Source organism: Megalobrama amblycephala, linkage group LG18, assembly GCF_018812025.1.
Source record: "Megalobrama amblycephala isolate DHTTF-2021 linkage group LG18, ASM1881202v1, whole genome shotgun sequence".
NCBI classification, from domain to species: domain Eukaryota; kingdom Metazoa; phylum Chordata; class Actinopteri; order Cypriniformes; family Xenocyprididae; genus Megalobrama; species Megalobrama amblycephala.
Genome location: NC_063061.1, coordinates 37,327,357 through 37,354,089, shown reverse-complemented (window position 1 = coordinate 37,354,089; position 26,733 = coordinate 37,327,357). Strand labels below are relative to the sequence as shown.

The 26,733-nt window shown below is 34.7% G+C and overlaps 2 protein-coding genes across 2 annotated transcripts; one reads left to right on the top strand and one right to left on the bottom strand.

The window, feature by feature from the left end:
- Window positions 1-82: 82 nt before the first annotated feature.
- LOC125252713 (gamma-bungarotoxin-like) lies at window positions 83-26,112 on the bottom strand. Its single transcript, XM_048166240.1, has 5 exons — window positions 25,750-26,112; window positions 25,560-25,676; window positions 25,276-25,401; window positions 24,917-25,004; window positions 83-506 (listed from the first exon to the last, which is right to left on the bottom strand). The coding sequence occupies exons 1-4, from the start codon at window positions 25,796-25,798 to the stop codon at window positions 24,937-24,939; spliced, it is 360 nt and encodes a 119-aa protein (XP_048022197.1). The 5' UTR covers window positions 25,799-26,112; the 3' UTR covers window positions 83-506; window positions 24,917-24,936.
- Window positions 15,688-18,368, top strand: LOC125252711 (neurotoxin 3FTx-8a-like). Its single transcript, XM_048166233.1, has 4 exons — window positions 15,688-15,792; window positions 15,866-15,985; window positions 16,133-16,267; window positions 17,807-18,368. Exons 1-4 carry the CDS (start codon window positions 15,744-15,746, stop codon window positions 17,872-17,874), a joined length of 372 nt encoding a protein of 123 aa, XP_048022190.1. The 5' UTR covers window positions 15,688-15,743; the 3' UTR covers window positions 17,875-18,368.
- Window positions 26,113-26,733: the final 621 nt, after the last annotated feature.

The window sequence follows — 26,733 nt, the reverse complement described above, 5'->3', positions numbered from 1 at the left end:
ACGACACACGCCCGGCTGCATGTTCTTACTAAACAGGTGTGCTCTTATTAATAAAATAATGAATAACTATGGCAACCAGGGGTAACAAATGGAAGTTTAGTCACCTTCATTTATAATATGCTTTTTACAATAAAGATTGTTTCAAAGCAGCTTTACAGTGATAATAGGAAATTACTGGAACAGAGATTGTTTTGACTGTACAGCAGCTCTAGAAAGAAAAGTTATTAATTTCCACTGTAAAAATCATTAGTTATTATACAAACTCAGGAAACAAGAAACAAATAGAAAGAAAAATAAAAGACCTTGAAAACAAAATTAAAACATATTGCTTCTAAGAATTTCAGACATTTGATTGGTTAACCTACTAGATGAACAACCACAATCACATTTTCATGATTTATTTATAAGTGTGTTTATACACTCTTGTGTAATCTTATACTTTCTCAAAGTATCTCATTTTCTGTGTATGAAAGAATGTGTTTTTGTGCTGATCTTCACTGTAGAATCTGAAGTCTTGAATCTGGACTCACTGAAACAGGAAGTAGAAGAGCAGAGGAGAGAAGAGCAGGAGGAAGCTTCCCTTAAACACTCCATCTCCATCTAATCAAGATGATAAAGAAATGAGTATTAATTACCCTGCAAACAAGAGTAACTGGCCCTTTTTTACAGGCCCCCAGCAGACAGCCCTCACTATTAATCTACAACAATAAATCTGGCAGCACAGAGAGACAAACGTTTACCCTTCATGAAAATAATGGGTAAAGATCAATAAAAAGAAACGGTCATTGACTAGCAGAAGCATCTGCCAAACAAAAAATGTAAAATATCCTAAATCATTCTCTATAAATCTCTTTTAGTTAACAGTCAGCTAACAAGAGTAAATCACACATGAGCTAATATAACTATCACTGCATCAGCAGCTACACAGTTACTGTCTTTAAATGAAGCAACATGCAGCAGATCATCAGTGTTTCTGGATCATCACTGACTGAAGCACAGGAGCTACTCTCCAGCACAATGATAACCTCACATTAAACTCTAACAGATCTCTCTAGATCTCTGCATCTTCACTTATTACAAACCACTCTGACTTTATTTCTTTCATTCAAAGCTATTATTAACTGAGGTTTAGATGTTTTTGTTTTATTGAACGTAATAAGTTTGAAGTCACCGTTATGGAGGAGAGCATTTGCTTATCCTTGACTTTTTAGCTTTCATTTTTCACTGGCTGTTGTGACTGTGTGTTTCTGAAGCAAGTTTATTATGGGAAAGGTTATGAGAAAAACAACTGATTAAATTGTGATGATTACTTATTGATGATTCAGTCATCATGTGAGAGCCTGATCAGTTTAATCATTTTTAATAGTAGCCTTAGAGTAACACTGCGTGAACTGTTGGCTTTCTTTATTGTTTTGACTGTTTTTCTCATTATGCAGAAATTATTCAACTCTGAACATCACAAAACAAGCTACTGAAGTCATAAAAAAAGATTTTTGTTTATTGTCACCATTCTTTATGTCTGAGTGAGTCTAAAAATACAAAGCTCAAAACACTTTCTATATAATGAATAAAAAACTATTCAATTTTATCTGATAATTTCATATCATAAGGCTGCTGTAAAACTAACAGGTAACATACTCAGAGATCAGTGAATCAGGCCACTAAATAATCAATAAGTAATCAATTTTTGCTATAATAAATGCGCTTCAGAAACAGTTACAGCAGCCAAAGAAAAACTGATGCTGAAAAGTCAAGAATCAAGAGCCTAACTAAAGCAAACACTCACCTCCATAACAGTGACTTCAAATTTCTTTATTTTCAATGAAACATCAACATCTAAAAGTTTTGTATGAAAGAAATAGTCAAACTGTCAGCGTTTAATGCTGGTCATGTGACAGTGTTTTCAGCTTATTTAAATAAGGAGATTTTACTTTCATTTTATGTTTTTTGTTTGGTAGCCGTTGCTGCCAGTCTTTTGGCCGTTTTATCATCTAACTGTTTTGTTATTGTATTAATTACAGATTATTTTTGTAATTTTACATACATTTGAAAGTAATTTAATAAAACAGAAAAATACTGTTGAAAAAAAAAAGTAATTTTTCTGTATAAAAATATGAATTACTGTAGTTCGTCAGTAATTTTTATTATAATATTGAATTTCACATTAAATTTTGAAGAGCAGCCAAACGGAGCGTGGGAAATGAAAGTGGGCTGCCTACACAAAACCTGCATGGGCCCAAAGGTACAAAAGTTGCTCTGGGCCCAAACGGGCTGCCCATCATGGGCTTAATGTAGGCAGTCCAGTATGTGCTGCTCACAGAGAGACCGCAGTGAACCCAAAGCTGTGGGCCTCGCCTGGGCAAGCCCGCACTGGGCCTGTTTAGGTTTGACGTGTGTTCATTGCCGACCAATTAAATCTGTTTAAAAAAAAAAAAAAAAAAAAACGCATGCAGTGTTGGGGGAGCCAAATAAAGGCCAGTACCTGCTGCTCTGGATACAAAGGCTGCATTGCAAAAGTCACTTTTATAGCAGCGGAGCTCCACTTTCGTACCATCTGGCATCTCTGCTTTCGTACTTTGACACTGACTTGTACACCCTTTAATTGTGAGGGTGATGTTTTCGTAACCTGCAAAAAGGACAAACTTTCTAATTAGGCTAAAGAATCAATTCCAGAAATCATGTTCCTCTTGCAATACACAAACAATTAGAATTATGTGATGAGATTAACTTTCAGTAAACTACAGATGTAAATTTCCACATCACACTGGACTTACCTGGTACACTTGCTGAACATGTTGAAATTGAAGAACAATAATCTGGACATGTCTCCACTTTTGTTTTACAGTAACCCCATGAATCAGTCACACACACGTAACACTTGAGAGAATATCCTTAAAGACAGAGAGAGACATTCAGTGATCTCTGTGTACCAAATAATACATTCAATACTTGCTGTTTTTGTACCTCCAGTGAGAAAAATGAAAAGAAGAACGACAGAGACTCGCAGATCCATCGTGTGTCGGGAACAGAATGAAATCACAATGTTTCCGTTCCTTTTGTGTCTGTTCAGAAAGGGGTGGGTTCAACAAGGAAACTTTGTGAAGTCAAACTTGAAACACTCACGATAAATGTTTCTCCTTCAGAATAATAATCAGTTTTAATGAATAAATTATTAGTGTAAGATATGATTTTAAATGAAAGGAACGACAGGGCAGGACTAACACGAGTAGATGCTCTTCCATTATTTAACCACGTAGAAGGCGACCTTTTCATGACCTTACACAATGTTCCCTAAAAGTTCTCTAAAGGTGATGAAAATTCTGAATCTTTACAGAAAATACTGAAAGTGCTGCAGTTCAAGGTTCCTTATATGACTTTAGGGGGACGTTCCATTTTGGTTATTTCATGGTCACATAAGAACGTTACAAAGAGGACATTTGGTAAGTTAACAGAACGTCCTATAGTAACAGTCCCCTATGAAGGTCCACCAAATAACGTTCCCCAATCCTTAAAAGAACTCCACATTGTGACCGTCTCTGGGAACGTTACCAGGTGACGTCTTTGGCACCATGCCCTTTTCAAAAAATCCTAAAGGATTCCAGAATGAAAACTGTACGGGATTCTAATTAGAATGTCTATCATATTTTGAAACCATTCCTATAAGTTTCCTATAGGACTTGTCTTACAGACATAAATACCATCATTTCTGGGAAGTTGTACAAAGGATTTGGTTCTTATTCGGTTCATTTTCTTTGCAAGATCTTGTTTACTGAGACAGTGTACACTGTAAAAAATAAATAAATAAAAAACTTTAAGAAAAGGGTGAAATGCCCTGGCATTAAAAAGATTTAAAAAAAAAAAAAAAAAAAAACATTTTTATAAAATGATCAAAGACTAGCAAAAGCGGGTACCAAACAAAAACTGTAAAATTAAAGTAAAACATCCTAATTTATATTCCTTTAATATCTAATTGATATCTATCACACCTGATTCAACTCATGAGCTCATTACTGACTGGATGTGTCAGATATAGAGAGATGGACAAAATGTCCTCCAGGACAGGTTTGAGAAGCACTGCTCTAGATCTCACCATCCACACTTATTTCAAACCAGCATGACTTTATTTCTTTCATACAAAACTACTTAATCAGAATTAACATAAGTTTAGATGTTGATGTTTTATTGAAAATAATCAAGTTTGAAGTCACCATTATGGAGGTGAGTGTTTGCTTTAGATGGGCTCTTGATTCTTGACATTTTAAAGGGATAGTTTACCCAAAAATGAAAATTTGATGTTTATCTGCTTACCCCCCAGCGCATCCAAGATGTAGGTGACTTTGTTTCTTCAGTAGAACACAAATGATGATTTTTAACTCCAACCGTTGATGTCTGTCAGTCAAATAATGCTAGTGGATGGGAACTTCTACTATAAGAGTAAATAAAACTTGCATAGACAAGTCCAAATTAAACCCTGCGGATCGTGACGACACATTGATGTCCTAAGACATGAAACGATCGGTTTGTGCGATAAACCGAACAGTATTTATATCATGACAACAGAAGTGATGTCTCGCTCTTTGCTTCAATGAGAGTGATACATCACTGCTGCTGTCAGAGCGCGATCAGACCTCACTAAGCGAGTGCTGAATGCAGTTGGACATAGTGGTGTATTAGAGGTAAAAAATGATATAAATACTGTTCGGTTTATCGCACAAACTGATCGTTTCGTGTCTTAGGACATCAATGTGTCGTCACGATCCGCAGGGTTTAATTTGGACTTGTCTATGCAAGTTTTATTTACTCTTATAGTAGAAGTTCCCATCCACTAGCATTATTTGACTGACAGACATCAACGGTTGGAGTTAAAAATCATCATTTGTGTTCTACTGAAGAAACAAAGTCACCTACATCTTGGATGCGCTGGGGGTAAGCAGATAAACATCAAATTTTCATTTTTGGGTGAACTATCCCTTTAATGTTAGAGTTTTTTCTGGCTGCTCAAACTGTGTTTCAAAGCATGCTTGTTTCAAATAAATTATGGGTCTCTGAACATACAGAGAACATCCTGAATGTTCTGTGGAGGTTATGACCGTCTCTGAATGTTTTGGGAATGTAAAAAATGTCATTGCAAGGCACAGATCTTGCTGAAGCAGATGAATTTAATGTCAGCATGGAAATTGTCTCCAGAGGGTGGACATGGAAATAGTATTGTGTCAGGGTAAATGATTTACATTAAGAAATGGCATTCAAGTTTAAAACCAAGATGGTTCCTGTAATTTTGTTAGACACCCCTTCAGCTGTAAAATCTGTAAAATCTTTAAAAGCTGTAAAATTATTAGGCAAGACTAAATGGACATTGATATTAATCATTGTAAATTAGCTCATACTCCCAAACCTTATGAGTTAAATGAAACCGGTGAAAAGAACCTTGTCCTTTAGTGACTTTGGGGGCAACCCTATGATGACGATATGGCGGGTGGGGGCTAATGGGTAGTTTACAGTTTAGTCGCCACACAGTCTCTGAGATATCTGTCTATATCGCTATAAGGGAGTCAAAATAATTCCTGCAAGATTTAAACAAACTTGTTTTTCAAAAAGTTTTCTTTTCTTTTGTTTTTGTTGTTGCAGATCGACAGAAGTTCACTGAGAGAGTTCAAGCCTATCACGCCGAGGACACTCTGTGACAACAACACTGACAATCAGAATAACAGGAACTGCAGTCAGAGAGACAGGACTTCAAAATCTTCAACTTCAAGATGGTTCTTCTGGAAGAACAAACTACAGAGACATTTTAAGAACAATCAGCTGAGGCATTTCAAGAACAGATACATTCTGGGCTTTCAAGGTCACAATTAGAGAATTTTTGTCACATGACAGAGCTATATAAGCAATGGGCTTTACATCCGTTCAGGATGATTTATGGGTACACCACCCTGAATATCGGCTAAGTTGGACTCTAACTATGTGCACTCAGTATTTGTTTTTGCTTTCAGTCCACACACGTACAGGGGTACTGAGGTTCAAATCACATACAGGGTTTAAGCCTGAATATCAAATAAAGCCAGGTCTATGGATAATTTTGGTTAACTATCACACTAAACGGTGCTAACATATTGCCATGATACTTTACTGTGTTGGTTCCTTACTGATTTATTGAACTCAGATTTAATATTTCCATCTATGGTTGGAACCTCACAACGGAGATGTTAATTTGGCATTGCCTTTAGCGCACATGTATGCCAAGGTGCTCAATGTATCCAATAACTGGACAAGTAACATGCACTGTAAACCCGGATAAGTTCTACTAACTCAAAAAATTTGAGGCAACTGATTGCCTCTTTTTTTTAAGTTTGCAAACGTAAATATCATCAGCAAGCAGCTAATTTTTTTTTTGAATAACCGTAAATTACAAATAAACATTATTTTAAATCAACACTCATGTCAAAAGGGTCAAGACGTTGACCGACTCAGCTGATGACGATTAGGAGACGCGCTAGAGTATAAATTATTTAAACGTCGATTATGGGACGACTCAAGTAAACTACAGGTGTGCAGGGGAAAATCTACCACAATTACCATAAGAGTGTTGATACATTGGTGTTTTCTTTTCTTCATATTTTATTATTGTTTTTATATTTAATTTCATAATCATTTATAATCATTGGTCATTTATGTAGTTGTCATTTGATTTATCATTTATTAATATTATTATTATTTACATCATTTATTCATTTTATCATTATTATTATTCATTCATGTAATTTAATGTTTTTATATTTTACAGTATATTACTTATTATTTCTTTAAATCTTATGATTGTGTGGTCTAAAGGGATGTTTGTCTTCACGGGTAGGAGATAAGAGAATGTCTCCATTTCAAGGTTTTTATCGTCACAGGATGATGTTGTGAAGCAGTAATTTTCCATTGTTTTTCCCTTGGTATAATGACACTTGTTGGAATTGTACTGGTCAGACAAAGTCAGAGCATTGAGTAATGTAACATCTAGATGAAGTCTGAGCATTGAACCATATGCAACTAAGATTATTCAATAAACTCTGCTCTGTTATTATCATCACTTCATCTGCTTCTGCTCTTCTCTAACTTTCTCAGACAAACTCTCAGGCTGATTGAAGACTGTTAAAAGGTTAGTTCACCCAAAACTGAAAATTCTGTCATTAATTACTCACCCTCATGTTGTTCTACAACCGTAAGACCTTTGTTCATTTTCAGAACACAAATTACGATATTTTTGATAAAGTCCAATGGCTCAGTGAGGCCTGCATTACCAGCAAGAAAATTAACACATTCAGATGCCCAGAAAGTTACTGAAGACATATTTAAAACAGTTCATGTGACTACAGTTGTTTCTTAATGTTATGAAGTGACAAGAATACTTTTTGTACAGCAAAAAATAAAAAAAGACTTTATTCAAGAATATCTAGTGATGGGCGATTTCAAAACACTGCTTCATGAGGCTTTGTAGCTTTACAAATCTTTTGTTTCGAATCAGTGGTTCGAAGCATGTATCAAACTGCCAAAGTCACGTGATTTCAGTACACAAGGCTTTGTTACATCATAAGTGTTTCAAAAAAACAACATTAAGACTAGGATTTGAGAGGCTTGAAACATTTTTAAAATGAAGATAAATATTTTCCAAGTTCTGGTTTAAGTCTGACAAAACTCTAACTCTGCAAGCATTTTTCAAAGTATAAAATATTAAAGTCTAAATTATTGTCTTCGTATATCAAGTGATATGATTTAACCTTTGTATAAAAGCAATCAACACAGATCAGAAAAACAGACATATCAGAGAAAGCTCTAACCACATGCAAGAAGTAGAAATAAATTGGCTTGTTTTGAATAAAAAAAACTTTGGGATTTCTTAAAAGATGGGGAATTACAAAGCAGGAGTGAATCCCAGACCTGTTGATCAAATTAAATTTGTTTTAAAAATATGGGTGTTGAACACAAGGACAAAAAGTCCGTGCTGCAAAGACTGTCAAAGACTGTTTTCACCTGCACTCGCAGCGTCCTCTTCTGGCCTTCAGTTGCTCTTACATATTTATCACCTTCCCCTCTTCACCTGTGGAGGGAGCACAAACATTAAATAACACTTTATTTTGATGGTCTGCATTTTTTGGTTTCTAAGTGAACAAATTAGGTATTGCAGTTTAGCAGAACTGGTCTGGGGTGCGTTTCCCGAAGCGAACTATGGTCGCAAGTTCGGTCATTACCAATAGAGTTCAATGGGACTTACGACCATGGTTCACCAACGATGCTTTCGGGAAACTCACCCCTGATCAGATAAATGAGTGAATGGATTCACAGAGTCGCCTCAAGTACCAATTTTAGTGTGTAAGCAATTAAAAAACCTATAACAGTTTTGAAAAGAATATGTACATGTGCAAATTGACCTGTAGGTACACAGAGTTTTGGTGATGGTTGAGTGTAAACAAAACAAAACTTTAAATAAAACCTAAAATCAGTTGATTTTTTCAATGTTGATTTCAGGGATTCTCATTATGAACCTGTGACGTCAGTCAACATTTGTCATTGCATGCGATGGACTCCCTTGCAAAAACAGTTTATTCAAGTGTACTACAATTCTTTTAAATTAAAAATAAGAAAGAATACTTTCAGTCTTTTTTAAATTACACTTAAGTATACTTGATATACTCGCCGATTAACTTCTCCGCTGCCATTTTAAATGCGCGAGCCATTAAATTAGAATGGATTCTGATTGGCTGTCAGTGTTTTATCATTCAACAGCTGGAAAAAAAAAAAAACGTTCTGAAAATGATCCTAACAATATCGTTTCTCTATACTGTTACTGCTGTGGACAGTGCTGTTCTTTTATATTTAGAGCAATTTTTAAAACTACCTTTATCGTCATCTTTACAGTTATCGCATTCTTGGTGTGAATGGGCCTTAAATTAATTTTGGACCTGAACCTTATTTCTTTCTTACTTGTTCTCATTTTTCAATGACTTCTGTCCTGCATGTGTTGCACTGAATTGTGGACGAATTTATAAACATTGAGAAATAAAGTTGAACAGAAATAAACATGTCTAATTCTATCAAAGTGAAAGTGATTCTGGAATCCACTGCTGCTTCGATATATATCTTTTGAATGATTTATAATCAAGTTATTAATCAACATGTATCCTAAATATTAAATTATTTGAAGGAGTTCAACTTATGTTAAAGCATTTATTTTCCTCTTCATCTTCAAACACTGGAAAATAATGAATATTGTCTGTATCTCTCACTGAGAGAAAAGTACAACTTATCAGGAAGTTTTGGGAATCTTTCCTGTTTATAGTTAAAGCTCGGGCCAACTTCAACCTTGAAGAAGCTGTGAATCATGTGTATCTGTGTATGTGCGCTAGTGTTCTGTGTATTGGTACTGATGGACAACTGGCATTCTGCTTGAGACTTGCAGATACATGATCTAGAACAGGGGTCCTCAAATCCGGACCTCGAGATCCACATTCCTGCAGAGTTTAGCTCCAACTCTGACAGTTAATGATATAATTAAGTGATTCATTAAGGGATAATTAAGCTTTAGTGATGAACATGTGCTGGTAACAAGCAGAATCACTGAAGAAAAGAGAAACACAAGAACTACAACTGACTTCAGCCACAGCCTTAGATGAACTGAAGATAAAAGACATTAAATCTCTGAAGATCTGATTAAACATCTCCACAAACAGCATTACCAGCTTCACTTATTACTAACCAGACTGACTTTATTTCTGTCACACGTCTACAGCAGTTCTTATTGAGAGGTTTAGATGTGGATGTCTTATTGAAAATGTTTGGTTTGAGGTCACCATCATGCACTGTAAAAACTAAAGGTGCCTCAAATATCCTTTTGGATACTCAAGGAACTTCAAAATGTATTTTAAATGCCTCAAAGCTCTTTCTCCAATAGTGGGGTTACTGGTGGAACCATTGACAGTCTTTACAGTTCTTGCAGGAACTTATAGGATCCTTTAAGCACTCTGTATTCAGTTCTGAGGTTCTGGAGTCACCTTTTCATTACCATGAGACCTCGAAGTGCTTTGGGGGAAGTTAGAGGAACTCAAATTCTACAAAAGGGTTCTTGTAAGATCTGTAAACATTTACATGGTTCCTGGAAGATCTCTTTTTTAAAAGTCAGCATCTGGTGGAACCTGGAAGTTCTGTGAGGCCACAATAAGATGTACAGCTTTGAACATGTAACGTTATTATTATTATTATTATTATTATTTACTTATCATTATACTTAAGTTTGATTAAGTAGCCTATAGCCTACATAGGCCTACATTTATTCTGTATATTTTATAGATTAATTTAAAGCTTAAATAATAATAATAATAATAATAATTATTATTATTATTATTATTATTATTTGAAGAAGAAACAAGAGGAGGATAAAAATGATTATGCTGTCACGGAACTGCTGCTATTTCTCTGCTGCATCGCTTCAGTGATCCTCGCGCTGCTCGCGCGCGCAAAAAATCTCACCTCATCATCATCATCATCATCATCATCGGATTTGAAAGTAACGGCTCCCCTCATCAAAGCCTGCCGCCGCATCCGCGGTTTGCTCGGCTATCCGTTATAAGGTTTGTAAACTCGAAATATAAACACTCAGTCTACTCACTATTTGTGCAAACACATACACATTATCTTAATTTATAATACATTAGTACGTTTTTACTGTGTTTACCTCTCAGTATGCCGTTAAGAATGATTTAGCCGTTTTAGCTGCGATGCTAACGAATCTAATAAACTTTACGCTACAAGTGGAATTCATTAACTTGTTTTTTTTTTTTTTTTTTTTTTTTTTTTTTAGTCATTCAACGTAATTGTGTTTGTGTTTGCCAACATTACTATTTTAGCTGATACCTGCCGTCATTGGCTTTTGTTATTAATAGACATACAGAATAACACAAATGGTTAATATAGTTCGGTGTTTTTGTTTATTTACTACAGATTCTCTCTAATAGTACGTTACCCTTTTAAAGCCCTTAACTGGCCAATACATTTTTATCTTTTAATGTTGTGCTTGGATATAATCAACTTTGTTCTTTTGTTTTCCCAGAACAACCATTTCTGAAATAATCTCGATATGTTAGAGTACCTGAACCACATGTAAGTACTGAATTACTATTTTCTGTGTGAAATTGTAGCCTATGTTTGACTGTGTACTTGTGTTTTTAATGTATACTCTTTACCTACCTACTGTAAATCTAATTTCAATGACAGTCTGGGAGATATTCAATGATCAATGTATACAAGGTGCTGTAATGTGGTGAGTTTAAAGGGATATTCATTTAATTTTAAGCTGCTCTTTTCCATTTATCAAAAGTGGTTGGGTATAGAAAACTTCAAAATAACTTAAAACCATTCATACACTATATTCCTAGTTTTAGAAGCCATACAATAGCTATTTGTGATAAACAGACACAAATTTAATCCATCATTCTCTGAAAATCTTCCCTCGTGCTCTCCAGTCTCATTCACGTTACTCATATAAATAATATGACAGGTGTGGCATCAATGATGCTAGATGCTTTTTTTCTTATGCCGTAATCATTTGCATTTGAATTTAAGACATTTGAGCTTGAAATTTTTATGATACTTTTTAGGATCTTTTCTTGGACATTTTTGGAGCTTAGAATATTTATCCATTTTACATAGATTGATGCATTGAATTGAACGAGACTTGAATTGATTCATGAATGATTTACACAATTTTTTTTCTGTTTGTGTTTCATGCAATGAAATTGAACGGTGACTGCATTATGCCTGAGATCTGCTTTTGAGTCAATTTTACAACTATCACTTTAATAATGTTACTAACAGTAAATTTTGTACTTTGCAGGGATCTTGGCCTAGTATGCTGAAACAAAAATCCTCCTGTAGACCTGAAAATCATTGAAGTGCCTGGATCATCCACCTGAAAAGAGAAAAAAGAAGCCTAGCAGAAAACAAAGCTGCTGTACCTTTTTACTTTTCTGATTAATTACCTCAAATGTACCTTGTGAAGATTTTATTATTGATTGGATTTTATGTTGCCGTGAGTACAAGTGCAGTCACATTTGTGGCATTTCTGTGAAATCACGCAGGCAAAAAGGTCCTTTGATCATTATCAGCAATATAGCGACATATTATATGACGCAGCTCACATAGGAGTCACTTTTAATCAGCTTTCTGTTGGTCAAATCTGGCGAATTTGAGTAACCAACTTGGACACTTAGTGAAATTTTTGACCACACATGAAATTAATGATTGTGTGGATTTTTATTGAAATTACTGGAATTCATTCTCCAAACAGCAGCAAATTTTACTGCACCTTGAAGGGTTAGTTCACCCAAAAATATAATTTCTGTCATTAATGACTCACCCTCATGTCATTTCACACCCGTAAAACCTTTGTTCATCTTCAGAACACAAATTAAGATATTTTTGATAAAATCCGATGGCTCAGTGAGGCCTGCATTGACAACAAGACATTTAACACTTTCAGATGCCCAGAAAGCTACTAAAGACATATTTAAAACAGTTCATTTGACTGCAGTGGTTCAACCTTAATGTTATAAAGCGACGAGAATACTTTTTGTGTGCCAAAAAAAAACAAAATAATGACTTTATTCAACAATATCTACTGATGGACGGTTTCAAAACACTGCTTCATGAAGCTTTCAAAGCTTTATGAATCTTTTGTTTTGAATCAGTGGTTCGGAGCGTGTATCAAACTGCCAAAGTCACGCCCCCCAGCGGTGAACCATTGAAATTTTGAAACACTTATCACTAACAAAGCCTTGTTTACTGAAATCATGTGACTTTGGCAATTTTATATGCGTTAAGAACCACTGATTCGAAACAAAAGATTCATAAAGCTTCGAAGCTTCATGAAGCAGTGTTTTGAAATCGCCCATCTCTAGAAATTGTTGAATAAATTCGTATTTAGTTTTTTTGGCACACAAAAACTATTCTCGTCACTTCATAACATTAAGGTTGAACCACTGTAGTCACATGAACTGATTTAAATATGTCTTTAGTAGCTTTCTGGACATTGAAAGTGTTAATTGTCTTGTTGTCAGTGGAGTCTTCACTGAGCCATCGGATTTTATTAAAAATATCTTAATTTGTGTTCCGAAGATGAACGAAGGTCTTACTGGCGTGTAAATGTGGTAAATGGTAGCTTGTTTGTTTAACGTGCAAGAACCAACGAGGTTCATTCTTGTGTTACACAGCATGTTTGAGCTTCAGCAAGAACCAATGAGGTGGTTCGGTTGAGCTTCTGTTTTTTTTTTTTTTTGCCGATCAATGTTTACATGTGAATAAAAGCCTAAAATAAATCTGTTCACCATTTATAATGATCGATTTTATTCAGAAAATTTGGACAAAACCACTCAATTCATGTGGATTAGTTTTACAATCTCTTTATGAACTTTTTAAAGCGTCAAGTTGGTTGTTGCGTAGCTGTCAATGGAGGGACAGAAATCACTCAGATTTCATCAAAAATATCTTCATTTGTGTTCTAAAGATGAACGAAGGTCTTACGGGTTTGGAACAACATGAGGGTGAGTAAATAATGACATTTTTAAAACATTGATTTATTACATGGAACATTTGTGTTTCCATTCATTTTGTTGATGTCTGTTCTTGTATAGCCTAGTATTGTATATAAATGGTTGGTTATTCGTGTTGCTTATGTATTACACTATTTTTTAAATGTGTATTGATATTAAGCCTATTGCTTTTTTAAATGCATGCAAGTGTATGTAATAAAATGGATCTATATGCAATAAACAATTTTTATTTTGCATTTGTTTCAGTTTTTCAATTTATTTATTATAATAGAAGTTAAGGGTAACCATAGTACCAACATGAAAAAAAATTAATAATAATAAAAAAAAAAAATGAAATGAAAATGATTTGGTTCCTGGAGGCACCCAAAGTGGTTCCACACAATGCTTAATATAAGGGTTCCTCAGGAAACCTGGGTGGTTCCTCAGAGAACCAGCCCTTTTGAAAGGGTGCCTAGAGGATCTACAGACGGTTCCGCCGGCGTGGCGAAGTGAAGAACCCCAAAAGGTTCCTCCAGGAACCTTTTATTTTTACAGTGTGGAGTCCAGCGTTTGCTTTAGTTGAGCTCTTGACTTTTGTTGAGTTGTTTCTTTATCAGCAATTGCAGGTGTTTTCAGATAAAATTTCTGCACTGGTAAAGCAGATCGGCCTGTCTGTTTTAATAATAGACAAATCACTGCTTTTTTGTGGTTTTGTTTATTTTTGGAGTTGAAGTGAACAATGAATTCAAATGATGTGATAAAATTCATTTGTAACACTGAAATTATTTTGTAATATTGTTCAAACCTATTTAAAAGTTAAAAACGACACACTTAAACATCAGCACTCATCATACAAACCTCAACAATGGTGACAAAAAATAATAATAATAATCTAATTTTTTTTTTAATATTATGTTTTGCTGTGAAAGTGTTTTTTTTTTTTTTGTAAAAATTCAGAGAATACCTGTAAAATAACAGTGTTTTTCTTTTAATGAAAGTTTCTGTGAAAGTTTTGTGCACTTTATTTAAATTAGAATATTTTACTTTCATTTTAAGGTTTTTGTTTGGCAGCCGTAGCTGACAGTCACTGACCTTTTTTTACGATTTATTTTTTTACAGTGTAGGAACGTCCCGAATGTTCTGTAAAGGTTCGGAATTTTCATCACGTTGCTCAAGGTCCCGAGAACGTCGGCTTCTACGTGGGGAAGTTGAAGATTCTGAAGTTCTCTGACTGAAGTTCCTGTTATTCTGATTGTCAGTGTTGTTGTCACAGAGTGTCCTCGGCATGATAGGCTTGAACTCTCTCAGCGAACTTCTGTCGATCTGCAACAACAAAAACAAGAGAACAGAAAACATTCTGCTCTTTTTGAAAAACAAGTTTGTTTAAATCTTGCAGGAATTATTTTGACTCCCTTATAGCGATATAGACAGATATCTCAGAGACCGTGTGGCGACTAAATTGAAGGTGGTGTAAACTACCCATTATATCTTCACCCATTATAGGCCCCCAAGTCACTAAAGGACAAGGTTCTTTTCGCCGGTCTCATTTAACTCATAAGGTTTGGGAGTATGAGCTAATTTACTTAATTTACGATTAATATGTGTCCATTTAGTCTTGCACTGTTAAAAATGTATTGCAAAAATTACATCAATTGCTAACAATGTGCCTAATAATTTAACAGATTTTACAGCTTTTTACAGATTTTACAGGTGAAGGGGTGTCTAATTAAACTACACAGGAACCATCTTAGTTTTAAACTTGAATGCCATTTCTTAATGTAAATCATTTACTCTGGCACAATACTATTTCCATGGAGACAATTTCCATGCTGACATTAAATTCATCTGCTTCAGCAAGATCTGTGCCTGGCAATGACATTGGTCAACCCGTGATAATCTTGAAATAACTCAGCCCGGTTTCTTTGTTAGCGGATAAAAAAATGGAAGAGCGTTGACTCATGTTAGTTCTGTCCTGTCGTTCCTTTCATTTAAAATCATTATCTTACACTACTAATTCATTATTTAAATATGATCATTATTCTGGAGAAGAAACATTTATCGTGAGTGTTTGAGTGTGTCAAGTTTGACTTCACAAAGTTTCCTCATTAAACCCACCCCTTTCTGAACAGACATAAAAGCAACGGAAACATTGTGATTTCATTCTGTTCCCGACACACAATGGATCTGCGAGTCTCTGTCGTTCTTCTTTTCATTTTTCTCACTGGAGGTATAAAAACAGCAAGTATTGAATGTATTATTTGGTACACAGAGATCACTGAATGTCTCTCTCTGTCTTTAAGGATATTCTCTCCAGTGTTACGTGTGCACACCTGATTGGACGGGTTACTGTCAATTAAAATTGGAGACATGTCCAGATGATTGTTCTGCATGTACAAGCTGTGAAGCGAGTCTGTCAAATGGTAAGTCCAGTGTGATTTGGAAAATTAACATCTGTAGTTTACTGAAAGTTAATCTCATCACATAATTGAAATTGTTTGTGTATTGCAAGATTTGTGATTTCTGGAATTGCTTCTTTAGCCTATTTAGGAAGTTTGTCCTTATTGCAGGTTACAAAAACATGACCTTCAGAATGAAAGGGTGTGCAAGTCAATGTCAAGATGCGAAAATACGGACACCAGATGGTATATCAATGGAGGTCCGCTGCTGTAAGAGTGACCGTTGCAATGCAGCCAATGCAGCAGGTATTGGCCTTTGTTTGGCTCCCCCAACACTGCATGTTTTTTTATTTTGTTTTTTGAAAACAGATTTAATTGATCGGCAATGAACATGTATTTTTTTAATGATTACTGTTAGTAGTAATAATGGAATTATTATCCTGCAAACATGCCCCTGTGGGGTCCATGCTGGTTTTTGTGGGCCCACTTTCATTTCCCACGCTCTGTTTGGGTGCTTTTTAAAATGTAATGTGAAATTCAATATTATAACTCTGCACAGAAGGAATAAAAATTAATGACAAATTACAGTAATTCACATTTTTATAACGAAAAATTAATATATTTTTAAACAGTATTTTTCGGTTTTCTTAAATTACTTTCAAATGTATGTAAAATTACAAATATAATCTGTAATTAATACAATAACAAACAGTTAAAGTTATAAAACGGTCAAATGACTGGCAGCAACGGCTACCAAACAAAAACCATGAAATTAAAGTCAAATCTCCTGAAGTAGTGAAGTTTGAAGTCACCGTTATGGAGGTAAGTGTTCACTTACCCTTGAGCATCAGTTTTTCTTTGGCTGCTGTGACTGTTTGTTTCTACAGCAAATTCTGGCCTGATGAAGTTGATTATTCATTTGTCAGTAACAGCCTGATCATCTCTGAGCATATTAGCTGTTAGTCTTGTGATCATAAAAATATAAAATCAGAAGTTATTTATTCATTATACAGAAAGTGTTTTCTGCTTTGTCTTTTAGACACACTAACATCTTGAATCAGCGTATATACCTCAACAATGGCGACAATCAACAAAAAGCCTTTTTTTGTTTGACTTTAGTAGTTTGTGATGCTCAGAAGTGAGCTGAAAATTTTGTCACCATTGTTGAGGTTAATACGCTGAATCTTGATGTCTGTGTGAGTCTACATGTCCTTATAATGTCTAAAAAAAACTTTCAAAATATTAAAGCGAGACAACGTTTCATGCAACGGTGTACTAAAGCTATACTGTGATGTGAAATTATAAAATCTAAATAATGTTCTCAGAGATCAGTGAACCTGGCCTCTTCATAATGACTGAATCACCAATAAGTAACCATCACCATCTGGTCAGCTTTTTCTCTCATAACTTTTTGCTATAATAAATGTGCTTCAGAAACATACAGTTACAAAAACCAGAGAAAAGTTCTGCTGCATGTTGCTTCATTTAAAGACAGTAACTGTGTAGCTGCTGATGCAGTGATAGTTATATTAGCTCATGTGTGATTTACTCTTGTTAGGTGATTGTTAACTAAAAGAGATTTACAAGTTACAGAGAATAATGTAAAATATTTTACTGTAATTTTACAGTTTTTGTTTGGCAGATGCTTCTGCTAGTCATTGACCATTTCTTTTTATTGATCTTTAACCGTTATTTTCATGAAGGGTAAACGTTTGTCTCCCTGCGCTGCCAGATTTATTGTTGTAGATTAATAGTGAGGGCTGTCTGCTGGGGGCCTGTAAAAAAAGGCCAGTGCAGGATTGTTTGCAGGGTAATTAATACTCATTTCTTCATCATCTTGATTAGATGGAGTGTTTAAGGGAAGCTTCCTCCTGCTCTTCTCTCCTCTGCCCTTCTACTTCCTGTTTCAGTGAGTCCAGATTCAAGACTTCAGATTCAACAGTGAAGATCAGCACAAAAAATATTCTTTCATACACAGAAAATGAGATCCTTCGAGAAAGTATAAGATTACACAAGAGGTTATAAACACACTTATGCATAAATCATGAAAATGTGCTTGTGGTTGTTCATCTAGTAGGTTAACCAATCAAATGTCTGAAATTCTTAGAAGCAATATGACTATTGTCATGGTTTTTCTGTTTTGATTTTGTTTTCAAGGTCTTTTATTTTTCTTTCTATTTGTTTCTTGTTTCCTGAGTTTGTAAATTAATAACTAATGATTTTTACAGTGGAAATGAATCAATCAAAAACTTCCTTTAGCTGGATAATAACTTTTTTCTGGATCTGCAGTACAGTCAAAACAATCTCTGTTCCAGTAATTTCCTATTATCACTGTAAAGCTGCTTTGAAACAATCTGTATTGTAAAAAGCGCTTTATAAATGAAGGTGACTAAACTTCATTTTGTTCCCCCTGGTTGTCATGGTTATTCATTATTTTATTAATTAAAGCACACCTGTTTAGTACTGAGTTCATTATCTTGTGTATTTACAGTTTTCTACAATCGCTAGGACACATTTCTCAATACTTAGGTCACTTTTTCAAAACTCTTCACACAGTTCTCTTAACCAAGTTTAATTTTGGCACAGCAGTTAATTCATATTCAAAATGCACTAAATCTATCAAAACACTTCATGTCTCAAATCAACTCATTCTTCCAGAACACTAGCAAAATTTTTCAATCATCAAACACACTTTGTCAGTCAAAAAAACAACAACACTAACATCAGTTAGCATTATACACTGTTTTCTTTTGTAAAATTTCTTCACAAAACAAGAATAACCCTCTCTTATAATTCACTGCAGTTTATGTTACATGATCCATGTTTATTTTACAGAACAAAATTATTCCTAAGTTTCCCTTTTGAATAGATGATAATGAAACTGAAAGACTAATGCTTGATTACAGTTTTTCTCGATTTCTTTAGCACTATAACCAGACTGAACTAAAATTTCAAAACCATAACGCCATTATCAAAAAGCACACCCATTTCCCTAAACTATAAACACCATTCCCCTGTTTTGAGACACGAATCAATTTGTTGAACTATCACTGCAAAATTCTAGACACAAATCCCTTCATTTCTCATTGCCTACACCATGTTGTCATATATAAAGCACTAGCATTCAATATTGTTCACTCAAGTCAGCATAGCTTGAGTTACCCACATGGAAACACTAAGAGTCAAAATTTCACACACACCAATCAGATTCAGAATACATTTCATCATCACATAACTATATTACTGTAAGAAATTTCTGTCTTATTCAGTTTTTTATTATGCTATTTTTTTACCTTAAGTTTAACAGGTTTGTAAACAGTATGTAAGCAGAGGTGAAAAGTCCAGGGGTCAGAAAGTAAAAGTCCTGCCATATTTCACAATCACAATTTTTAAGACACCATCACAGAGATCAGGGTTTGCTTTAGTTGAGCTCTTGACCCTTAACTTTTTAATATTAGAATTTATTTGGGCTGCTGTAACTGAGTTATAACAGCCAGACAAGCAAAGAGAAAAGATGATCCGGTGGTGTTGGTTATGTTTTCACATAATCATTATTTGACCTGAATCACTGAACTCATCTAGAGCCCAATCTCTGAGTTAGATTTACAGTATTGATTACAGCAGCACTGTGATTCTACAGCACAAGATCAGCTTTATCAATATAATCTGAAGGATTTCTTAAAAGTTGTTCTGATCCAAAAAAAAAATTGTTTTAGACACACACAGACATCAAGAATCAGCGTATGAATCTCAACGACGGTGACAAGCAACATATTCTGATAAACAGATCAACTCTGAACATTAGAAAACAAGCTACTAAAAAGTCACATAAAAACAGCAAAAAATAAAAAAGTGAGAATAAAGAAAATTACTAAGACAATTAAGCTCATAATTTATCATGCAGTGTGTTTGCATTTGATTGGTGGCACCCAGAATGCATTGCAACATTGCCTTTTGACAGTCACCGCTGTTGAGATTCATATGCTAATTCTTGATTTCTGTGTGTCTAAATGAGAGCTAATTTTTTTTTAAAACAACTTTTGATAAAACCTTTGGATTATTTTGAAAAAACTGGATCTTGTGCTGTAGAATCACAGTGCTGCTGTAATCAATAATGTAAATTTAACTCAGAGATTGGGCTCTAGATGAGTTCAGTGATTCAGGTCAAATAATGATTATGTGAAAACATAACCAACACCAATTTTTTTTTCTCTTTGCTTGTCTGGCTGTTATAACTCAGTTACAGCAGCCCAAACAAAATCGAACATTAAAAAGTCAAGGTTCAAGAGCCCAACTAAAGCAAACCATGACCTCTGTGATGGTGTCTTAAAAATTGTGATTTTCTCCTTTGGTGATTCTGCTTGTTATCATCAGGTGTCTTCAATAATGCTCAATCATCACTCAATTAATCACTTATTTATCTCATTAACTTTAACAGTGGGTGGAATAAAAATATGGCAGGACTTTTACTTTCTGATCCCTGGACTTTCCACCTCTGGTTATTATCATCACTTCATCTCCTGCTTCTGCTCTTCTCTAGCTTTCTCAGTCAAACTCTCAGGCAGATTGAAGACTGTTAAAGGGTTAGTTCACCCAAAAACGAAAATTCTGTTAATTACTCACCCTCACGTCGTTCCACAAGAACCGTAAGACCTTCGTTCATCTTCAGAACACAAATTATGATATTTTTGATCAAATCCAATGGCTCAGTGAGGCCTGCATTACTAGCAAGACAATTAAAACTTTCAATGCACAGAAAACTACTAAAAACATATTTAAAACAGTTCACGTGACTACGTGTGGTTTCTTAATGTTATGAAGCGATGATAAAACTCTAACTCTGCAAGCATTTTTCAAAGGAAGTATAAAATATTAAAGTAACAATTATTTTCTTTGTATATTAAGTGATATGGTTTAACCTTTGTACAAAAGCAATCAACACAGATCAGAAAAACAGACACTTCAGAGAAAGCTCTAACCACATGCAAGAAGTAGCAATAAATTGTTTTGAATAAAAAAAAAATCTTGTGGATTTCTTAAAAGATGGGCAATTACAAAGCAGGAGTGAATCCCAGACCTGTTGGTTAAATTAAAATTGTATCTTAAAATATGGGTGTTGAACACAAGGAGAAAAGTCCATGCTGCAAAGACTGTATTCTCGCAGCGCCCTCTTCTGGCCTTCTGGTAAGTTGCTCTTACATATTTATCACCTTCCCCTCTTCACCTGTAGAGGGAGCACAAACATAAAATAACACTTTATTTTGATGACATTCTTCTAATTAACTTTTCAACTACATGTCACGTTATTCTACTAACCCTAACAGTCTACTAATACTCTAATGAGAGTTAGTTGACATGTAGTTGCAAAGTTACTTATAGGGGCGGTTTCCCGGACAGGGTTTAAATTAAGCCAGGATAGGTCTTAATCTAGAATAGTTAATCGTGTCTTAAAAAATGTCTTTATGAAACACAGATTAAGTACAGATTACTAAAACCTGGACTATGGAGTCCTGAATTAAAATAAACTAGATTAATTTAAAACCAACTGTGCTAATCTGAATTAGCATGAGAGAGGTTGCCTGTGAAACATGGAATGAACCAAGAAAAGCTTAAAATTGCATGGAACTGAGAAGCAAATCCAAGGAAAACAATGGCAGCAAAAAAGACTCCAATATAAAAACTTAACTAAACAAGAGACATTTATTTTAAAGCAAGCAAAATACATCAGCTGTGAAAAAAAAGAAAAGAAAAGAAATGCCTGGAAATCTGTTATGAATTCCTTTTAAATAGATGAATTCTTTATATATAATAATAATATGATTAACGTTTTTGTTTTGTCTTTACATTTAGCCTGCTGGCTGGGACTCGTTCTTTATGTAAACAGACGTGACGTAATGATGCAAAGATAAATGGCATCATGCTTTAATTTCCAGCAGAAACTCACCAGTACCACTCAGATTAACAACATTATTACAATCTTACCATTGTGAATCAGGCTATAAGGTAAGGACATGAACACTGGCTGGTTGTGTTTTTGCTTAAAAATTGATTCGGATCATTTTTAACCAAAAAAAGTTACAGACTGCAGCTTTAAGTTTACGTTTTTTAAAAATTGCTTACACAGTTTCTCTATTTCTCTAAACACAAAACACACACACAACATGTAAAATGTCACACATCACTTGCAAAAGCAAACCCTTCATTCAAAATATTTTAATAACACTGATGTAGAAGCACCAATTCATGATTTTAAGCCTAAACTTGAGATCATCTGTAAACTTGTCCCTCAAATCTGATTTGAATGTTGTTCCAGGATCAACAAAAATGTTGACCCAGGAACATGTTGAACTCAGCAAAATCAGGTTCTGCAGCCATGCACATCCCAAACTACACACATGGATGTGTAAAATGTACAACACTATATATTGTGTCTTTTTCTTGTTCACTGTGCACAGGAAGTTGTCACACATACATTTATGTGCATAAATACACTGTATGTACAGTATAGTGTGTATGCACAATTATTGAATTTTACAGTTATTGAACTGAACTGAATCAACACTGAACTGACCTGAGCTGTATAGTAACACTATTGGCCTGTAAGATATTTTAATTTGCAACTATTTTAAAGCTGCTTTGAAATCTGCATTGTATTACAGTTTTTCTCAATTGCTTAAACACATTTCTTGAAACTATGCCTCATAATATTCTCACAACAGTGAACACANTTGTTTGTTTGTTGTTGTTGTTTTGTTTTTTTTACATTGTCTCAAAAATAAATACAATAACACATAAGGAGCCTGTTTTTGCATTATATTATATTATAGTATATTACAGTTCCAAGTTCATGTTCAATTCTTTGGTATATTTAATTTTTCTTTTCTAGTGCTTTTCATCTGCAAGATCTCTCTACACTAGTGTAATGAATATAAACTTTTCTTAAAGCTTATTGTTGAATTTCACTGTATTTTGCACATCTCTGTTTGTTGTATACTGTAATAGACATTGAGCTGTACAATGATTCCTGATTGCCAAAAGGAGTTTTTTGTAACAGTGTTTTGAACTGAATTCACTAGTGTGTACGACTATGTTGAATTGTGTGTTTTTGAGGGCTTGTGTGTCATGTCTGAGGTTTGGTTTTTCACCAAGATTGAATGGTTTTGAGTGGAAACCTTCATTTTGACCTGAAAATAGGAAGTATAGGCCTATCTGAAAATATTTGTTATTAATATCAATATATAATATTGGATCATTACTCATCAGATCCTCAGTACTGTTATGATGATCTCAGGCACAAAGTTGCAACTTTAATTTTACTGAGCTAAAAACCAGCTCTCTCAGATCATTATTTCAAGTTATTTTGATTCATTTGGGCTCAAGGAGGCATTAGAGATGATGTCACTCTCTGAAACAGTGTCTAAGCAGTGTTTGTCACACCTCACATGTGTGATTTCTCTGGAGACATATTTAAAGGTGCCCTAGATTCAAAAATTGAATTTACCTCGGCATAGTTAAATAACAAGAGTTCAGTACATGGAAATGGCATACAGTGAGTCTCAAACTCCATTGTTTCCTCCTTCTTATATAAATCTCATTTGTTTAAACGACCTCCGAAAAACAGGCGAACCTCAACATAACACCGACTGTTACGTAACATTCGGGGTGTACGCCCCCAATATTTGCATATGCCAGCCCATGTTTAAGGGATTACACAAGCCAGTAACGTCTGGATCTGTGCACAGATGAAGCATCAGACTAGGTAAGCAAGCAAGAACAATAGCGAAAAATGGCAGATGGAGCAATAATAACTGACATGATCCATGATAACATGATATTTTTAGTGATATTTGTAAATTGTCTTTCTAAATGTTTCGTTAGCATGTTGCTAATGTACTGTTAAATGTGGTTAAAGTTACCATCGTTTCTTACTGTATTCACGGAGACAAGACTGTCGTTATTTTCATCAACACTTGCAGTCTGTATAATGCATAAACACAACTTCATTCTTTATAAATCTCTCCAACAATGTAGCATTAGCCGTTAGCCACGGAGGACAGCCTCAAATTCACTCAGAATAAAACGTTAACATCCAAATAAATACTTTACTCACATAATTCGAAGCATGCATACAGCATGCATGACGAACATCTTGTAAAGATCCATTTGAGGGTTATATTAGCTGTGTGAACTTTGTAAATGCACTGTAATATAGTCGAGAGCTCGTGAGGCAGGGAGCGTGAGCATTTAAAGGGGCGGCGTCAAGTGTAAATCAGTTAATGATGCCCCAAAATAGGCAGTTAAAAAAATTAATTTAAAAAAATCTATGTGGTATTTTGAGCTGAAACTTCACAGACACATTCATGAGACACCTTAGATTTATATTACATCTTGTGAAAAAGCATTCTTCGGCACCTTTAACATCTGTCAGGTTATGTGTGAAATATGTGTGACTGGTGTGTCTGTGGTTGTGTGAGTGTCACCGAGTAAGAAAATAAATATATTAATCTTGTAATTCTCTCTGGACAAATGTCTTTTTAAAGGTTTAATGTCTTAAATGTACATGTGAGCAGTTGTGAATTATAATCATATTGTTTCTAAACATTATAAAGCTTTGATTGGTTAAACCAAAAACACATTTTCATGATTTGTAGATACACGTGTTTCCAAATGAAAAACACATCTCACATACTCTTACTCATCTTAAACTATCTGTTTTTCTGTGTATGAAAGAAATGTTTGTGTTTTGATTTTTGTATGAAGAATTATTTGGCTATAAAGACAATCTGCTTATAATGATGATGCAATATATTTGTTTTGTATTTGTTTATTAAAATGTATATTTTTGAGTTCCTCAAATCATGATACAAAGAACAGCAGAGCAACAAAACTTTTATTCAGTGAACTATAGTAATGCATCAGAATGTGTCTCATATTCGCTGATCTTCACTGTAGAATCTGAAGTCTTGAATCTGGACTCACTGAAACAGGAAGTAGAAGAGCAGAGGAGAGAAGAGCAGGAGGAAGCTTCCCTTAAACACTCCATCTAATCAAGATAAAGAAATCAATATACTACTTCTACTACTACTAATAATAGTAAATTAAAATAGCATGTTCCTTGTTGATCAATTTTGTCACAGTTTTGTAAACTCAGAAAGCACTTGACTATGCTGTTCTGCTTTACATTATTCTTCTTGAAATTTAAAATTGTACTCCCTATGAACAACCACTTTGAATTATTATACTAGTGTTTACGGAAAAAGGCAATTGCTAGATGTCAATGTAAATAAGCACACGGTCAAAAAAAAGGCCAGTACCTGCTGCATTGCAGAGGTCAGTGTCACAGCAGTGGACAGACACTGTCCCTCCAGTTGGCAGATTTCGGGTCCTTGCATCACATTTCTCTACACACCCTTTAGTTGTGACGGACACCTTAGATGAACCTGCAAAAAGGACAAACTTCCTATAATAGGCTAAAGAAACAATTCCAGAAATCATGTTCCTCTTGCAATAGACAAATAATTGCAATTATGTGATGAGATTAACATTTATACTTCTACTAAACTACGACAGTAAATTTCCACATTCACACTGAACTTACCATCTGTTTGTTCAAATATTCTGCTTTCACATTTAGAAGATCCATCTTTACATGTCTCTGTTGTATCACAGGAACCCATCGAATCAGATGAGCACGAGTAACACTTGAGAGAATATCCTTAAAGACAGAGAGAGACATTCAGTGATCTCTGTGTACCAAATAATACATTCAATACTTGCTGTTTTTGTACCTCCAGTGAAAAAAAAGAAAAGAAGAACAACAGAGACTCGCAGATCCATCTTGTGTCAGGAACCGAATGAAACCACAGTGTTTGCGTTCCTTTTATGTCTGTTCAGAAAGGGGTGGGTTCAACAAGGAAACTTTGTGAAGTCCTACACACACTTGACACATTCAGACACACACAGTAAATGTTTTCTCCTCCAAAATACCTGATGATCAGCTTTAAATAATGGATTTGAGTAATGTCAGTGAATGACATCCCTTAATACCTAAACTTAACAACTACCTTAACAATAAGCAGAAATTGGGAGTTTATTGAGGCAAAAGTCATAGTTGAAGGATTAGTTCACTTTCAAATTAAAATTTCCTGATAATTTACTCACCCCCATGTCATCCAAGATGTCCATGTCTTTCTTTCTTCAGTCGAAAAGAAATTAAGGTTTTTGATGAAAACATTCCAGGATTTTTCTCCTTATAGTGGACCCCAAACAGTTGAATGCCAAAATCACAGTTTCATTGCAGCTTCGAAGCGTTCTACACGATCCCAGATGAGAAATAATCACTCATTTTCTAACGTTTTTTTTTAAATTTTATACATTTTAACCATAAATGCTCATCTTGAACTAGCTCTCTTCTTCTTCTATTGTAATTCTGGCAGTGTAGACACTGCTAAGTGTATTACTGCCCTCCTCAGGTCAAAGTTGAAACTAAATTGTCTTATACAATATGCTAGTGCAAGTATATAACAATTAGTTCAAACTTTGACTTGTAGAGGGCAGTAATACACTTAGCAGTGTCTACACTGCTGGAATTCTAATAGAGAAGAAGAAGGAGAGAGCTAGTTCAAGATGAGCATTTATGGTTAGGAACTATACTCTCTTTCTGGCGTAATACTCAAGGAACTTGGCCGCCGTATCATGGGTGCAGCAGGCGCAATGATATTACACAGCATGACTTTAGGGGAGTTGGATAATGAGCCTATTTTCAAAAAAAG

What these genes read in the sequence shown, in the direction of transcription:
- LOC125252711 (XM_048166233.1), top strand. Translation starts at nt 15,744, where the DNA reads ATGGATCTGCGAGTCTCTGTCGTTCTTCTTTTCATTTTTCTCACTGGA. An exon ending in TGAAGCGAGTCTGTCAAATG is followed by an intron (nt 15,986 to 16,132) that starts GTAAGTCCAGTG and finishes TCCTTATTGCAG; the next exon opens with GTTACAAAAACATGACCTTC. An exon ending in CAATGCAGCCAATGCAGCAG is followed by an intron (nt 16,268 to 17,806) that starts GTATTGGCCTTT and finishes CATCTTGATTAG; the next exon opens with ATGGAGTGTTTAAGGGAAGC.
- LOC125252713 (XM_048166240.1), bottom strand. Translation starts at nt 25,798, where the DNA reads ATGGATCTGCGAGTCTCTGTTGTTCTTCTTTTCTTTTTTTTCACTGGA. An exon ending in TTTCTTTTTTTTCACTGGAG is followed by an intron (nt 25,677 to 25,749) that starts GTACAAAAACAG and finishes TCTGTCTTTAAG; the next exon opens with GATATTCTCTCAAGTGTTAC. An exon ending in AATATTTGAACAAACAGATG is followed by an intron (nt 25,402 to 25,559) that starts GTAAGTTCAGTG and finishes TCCTTTTTGCAG; the next exon opens with GTTCATCTAAGGTGTCCGTC.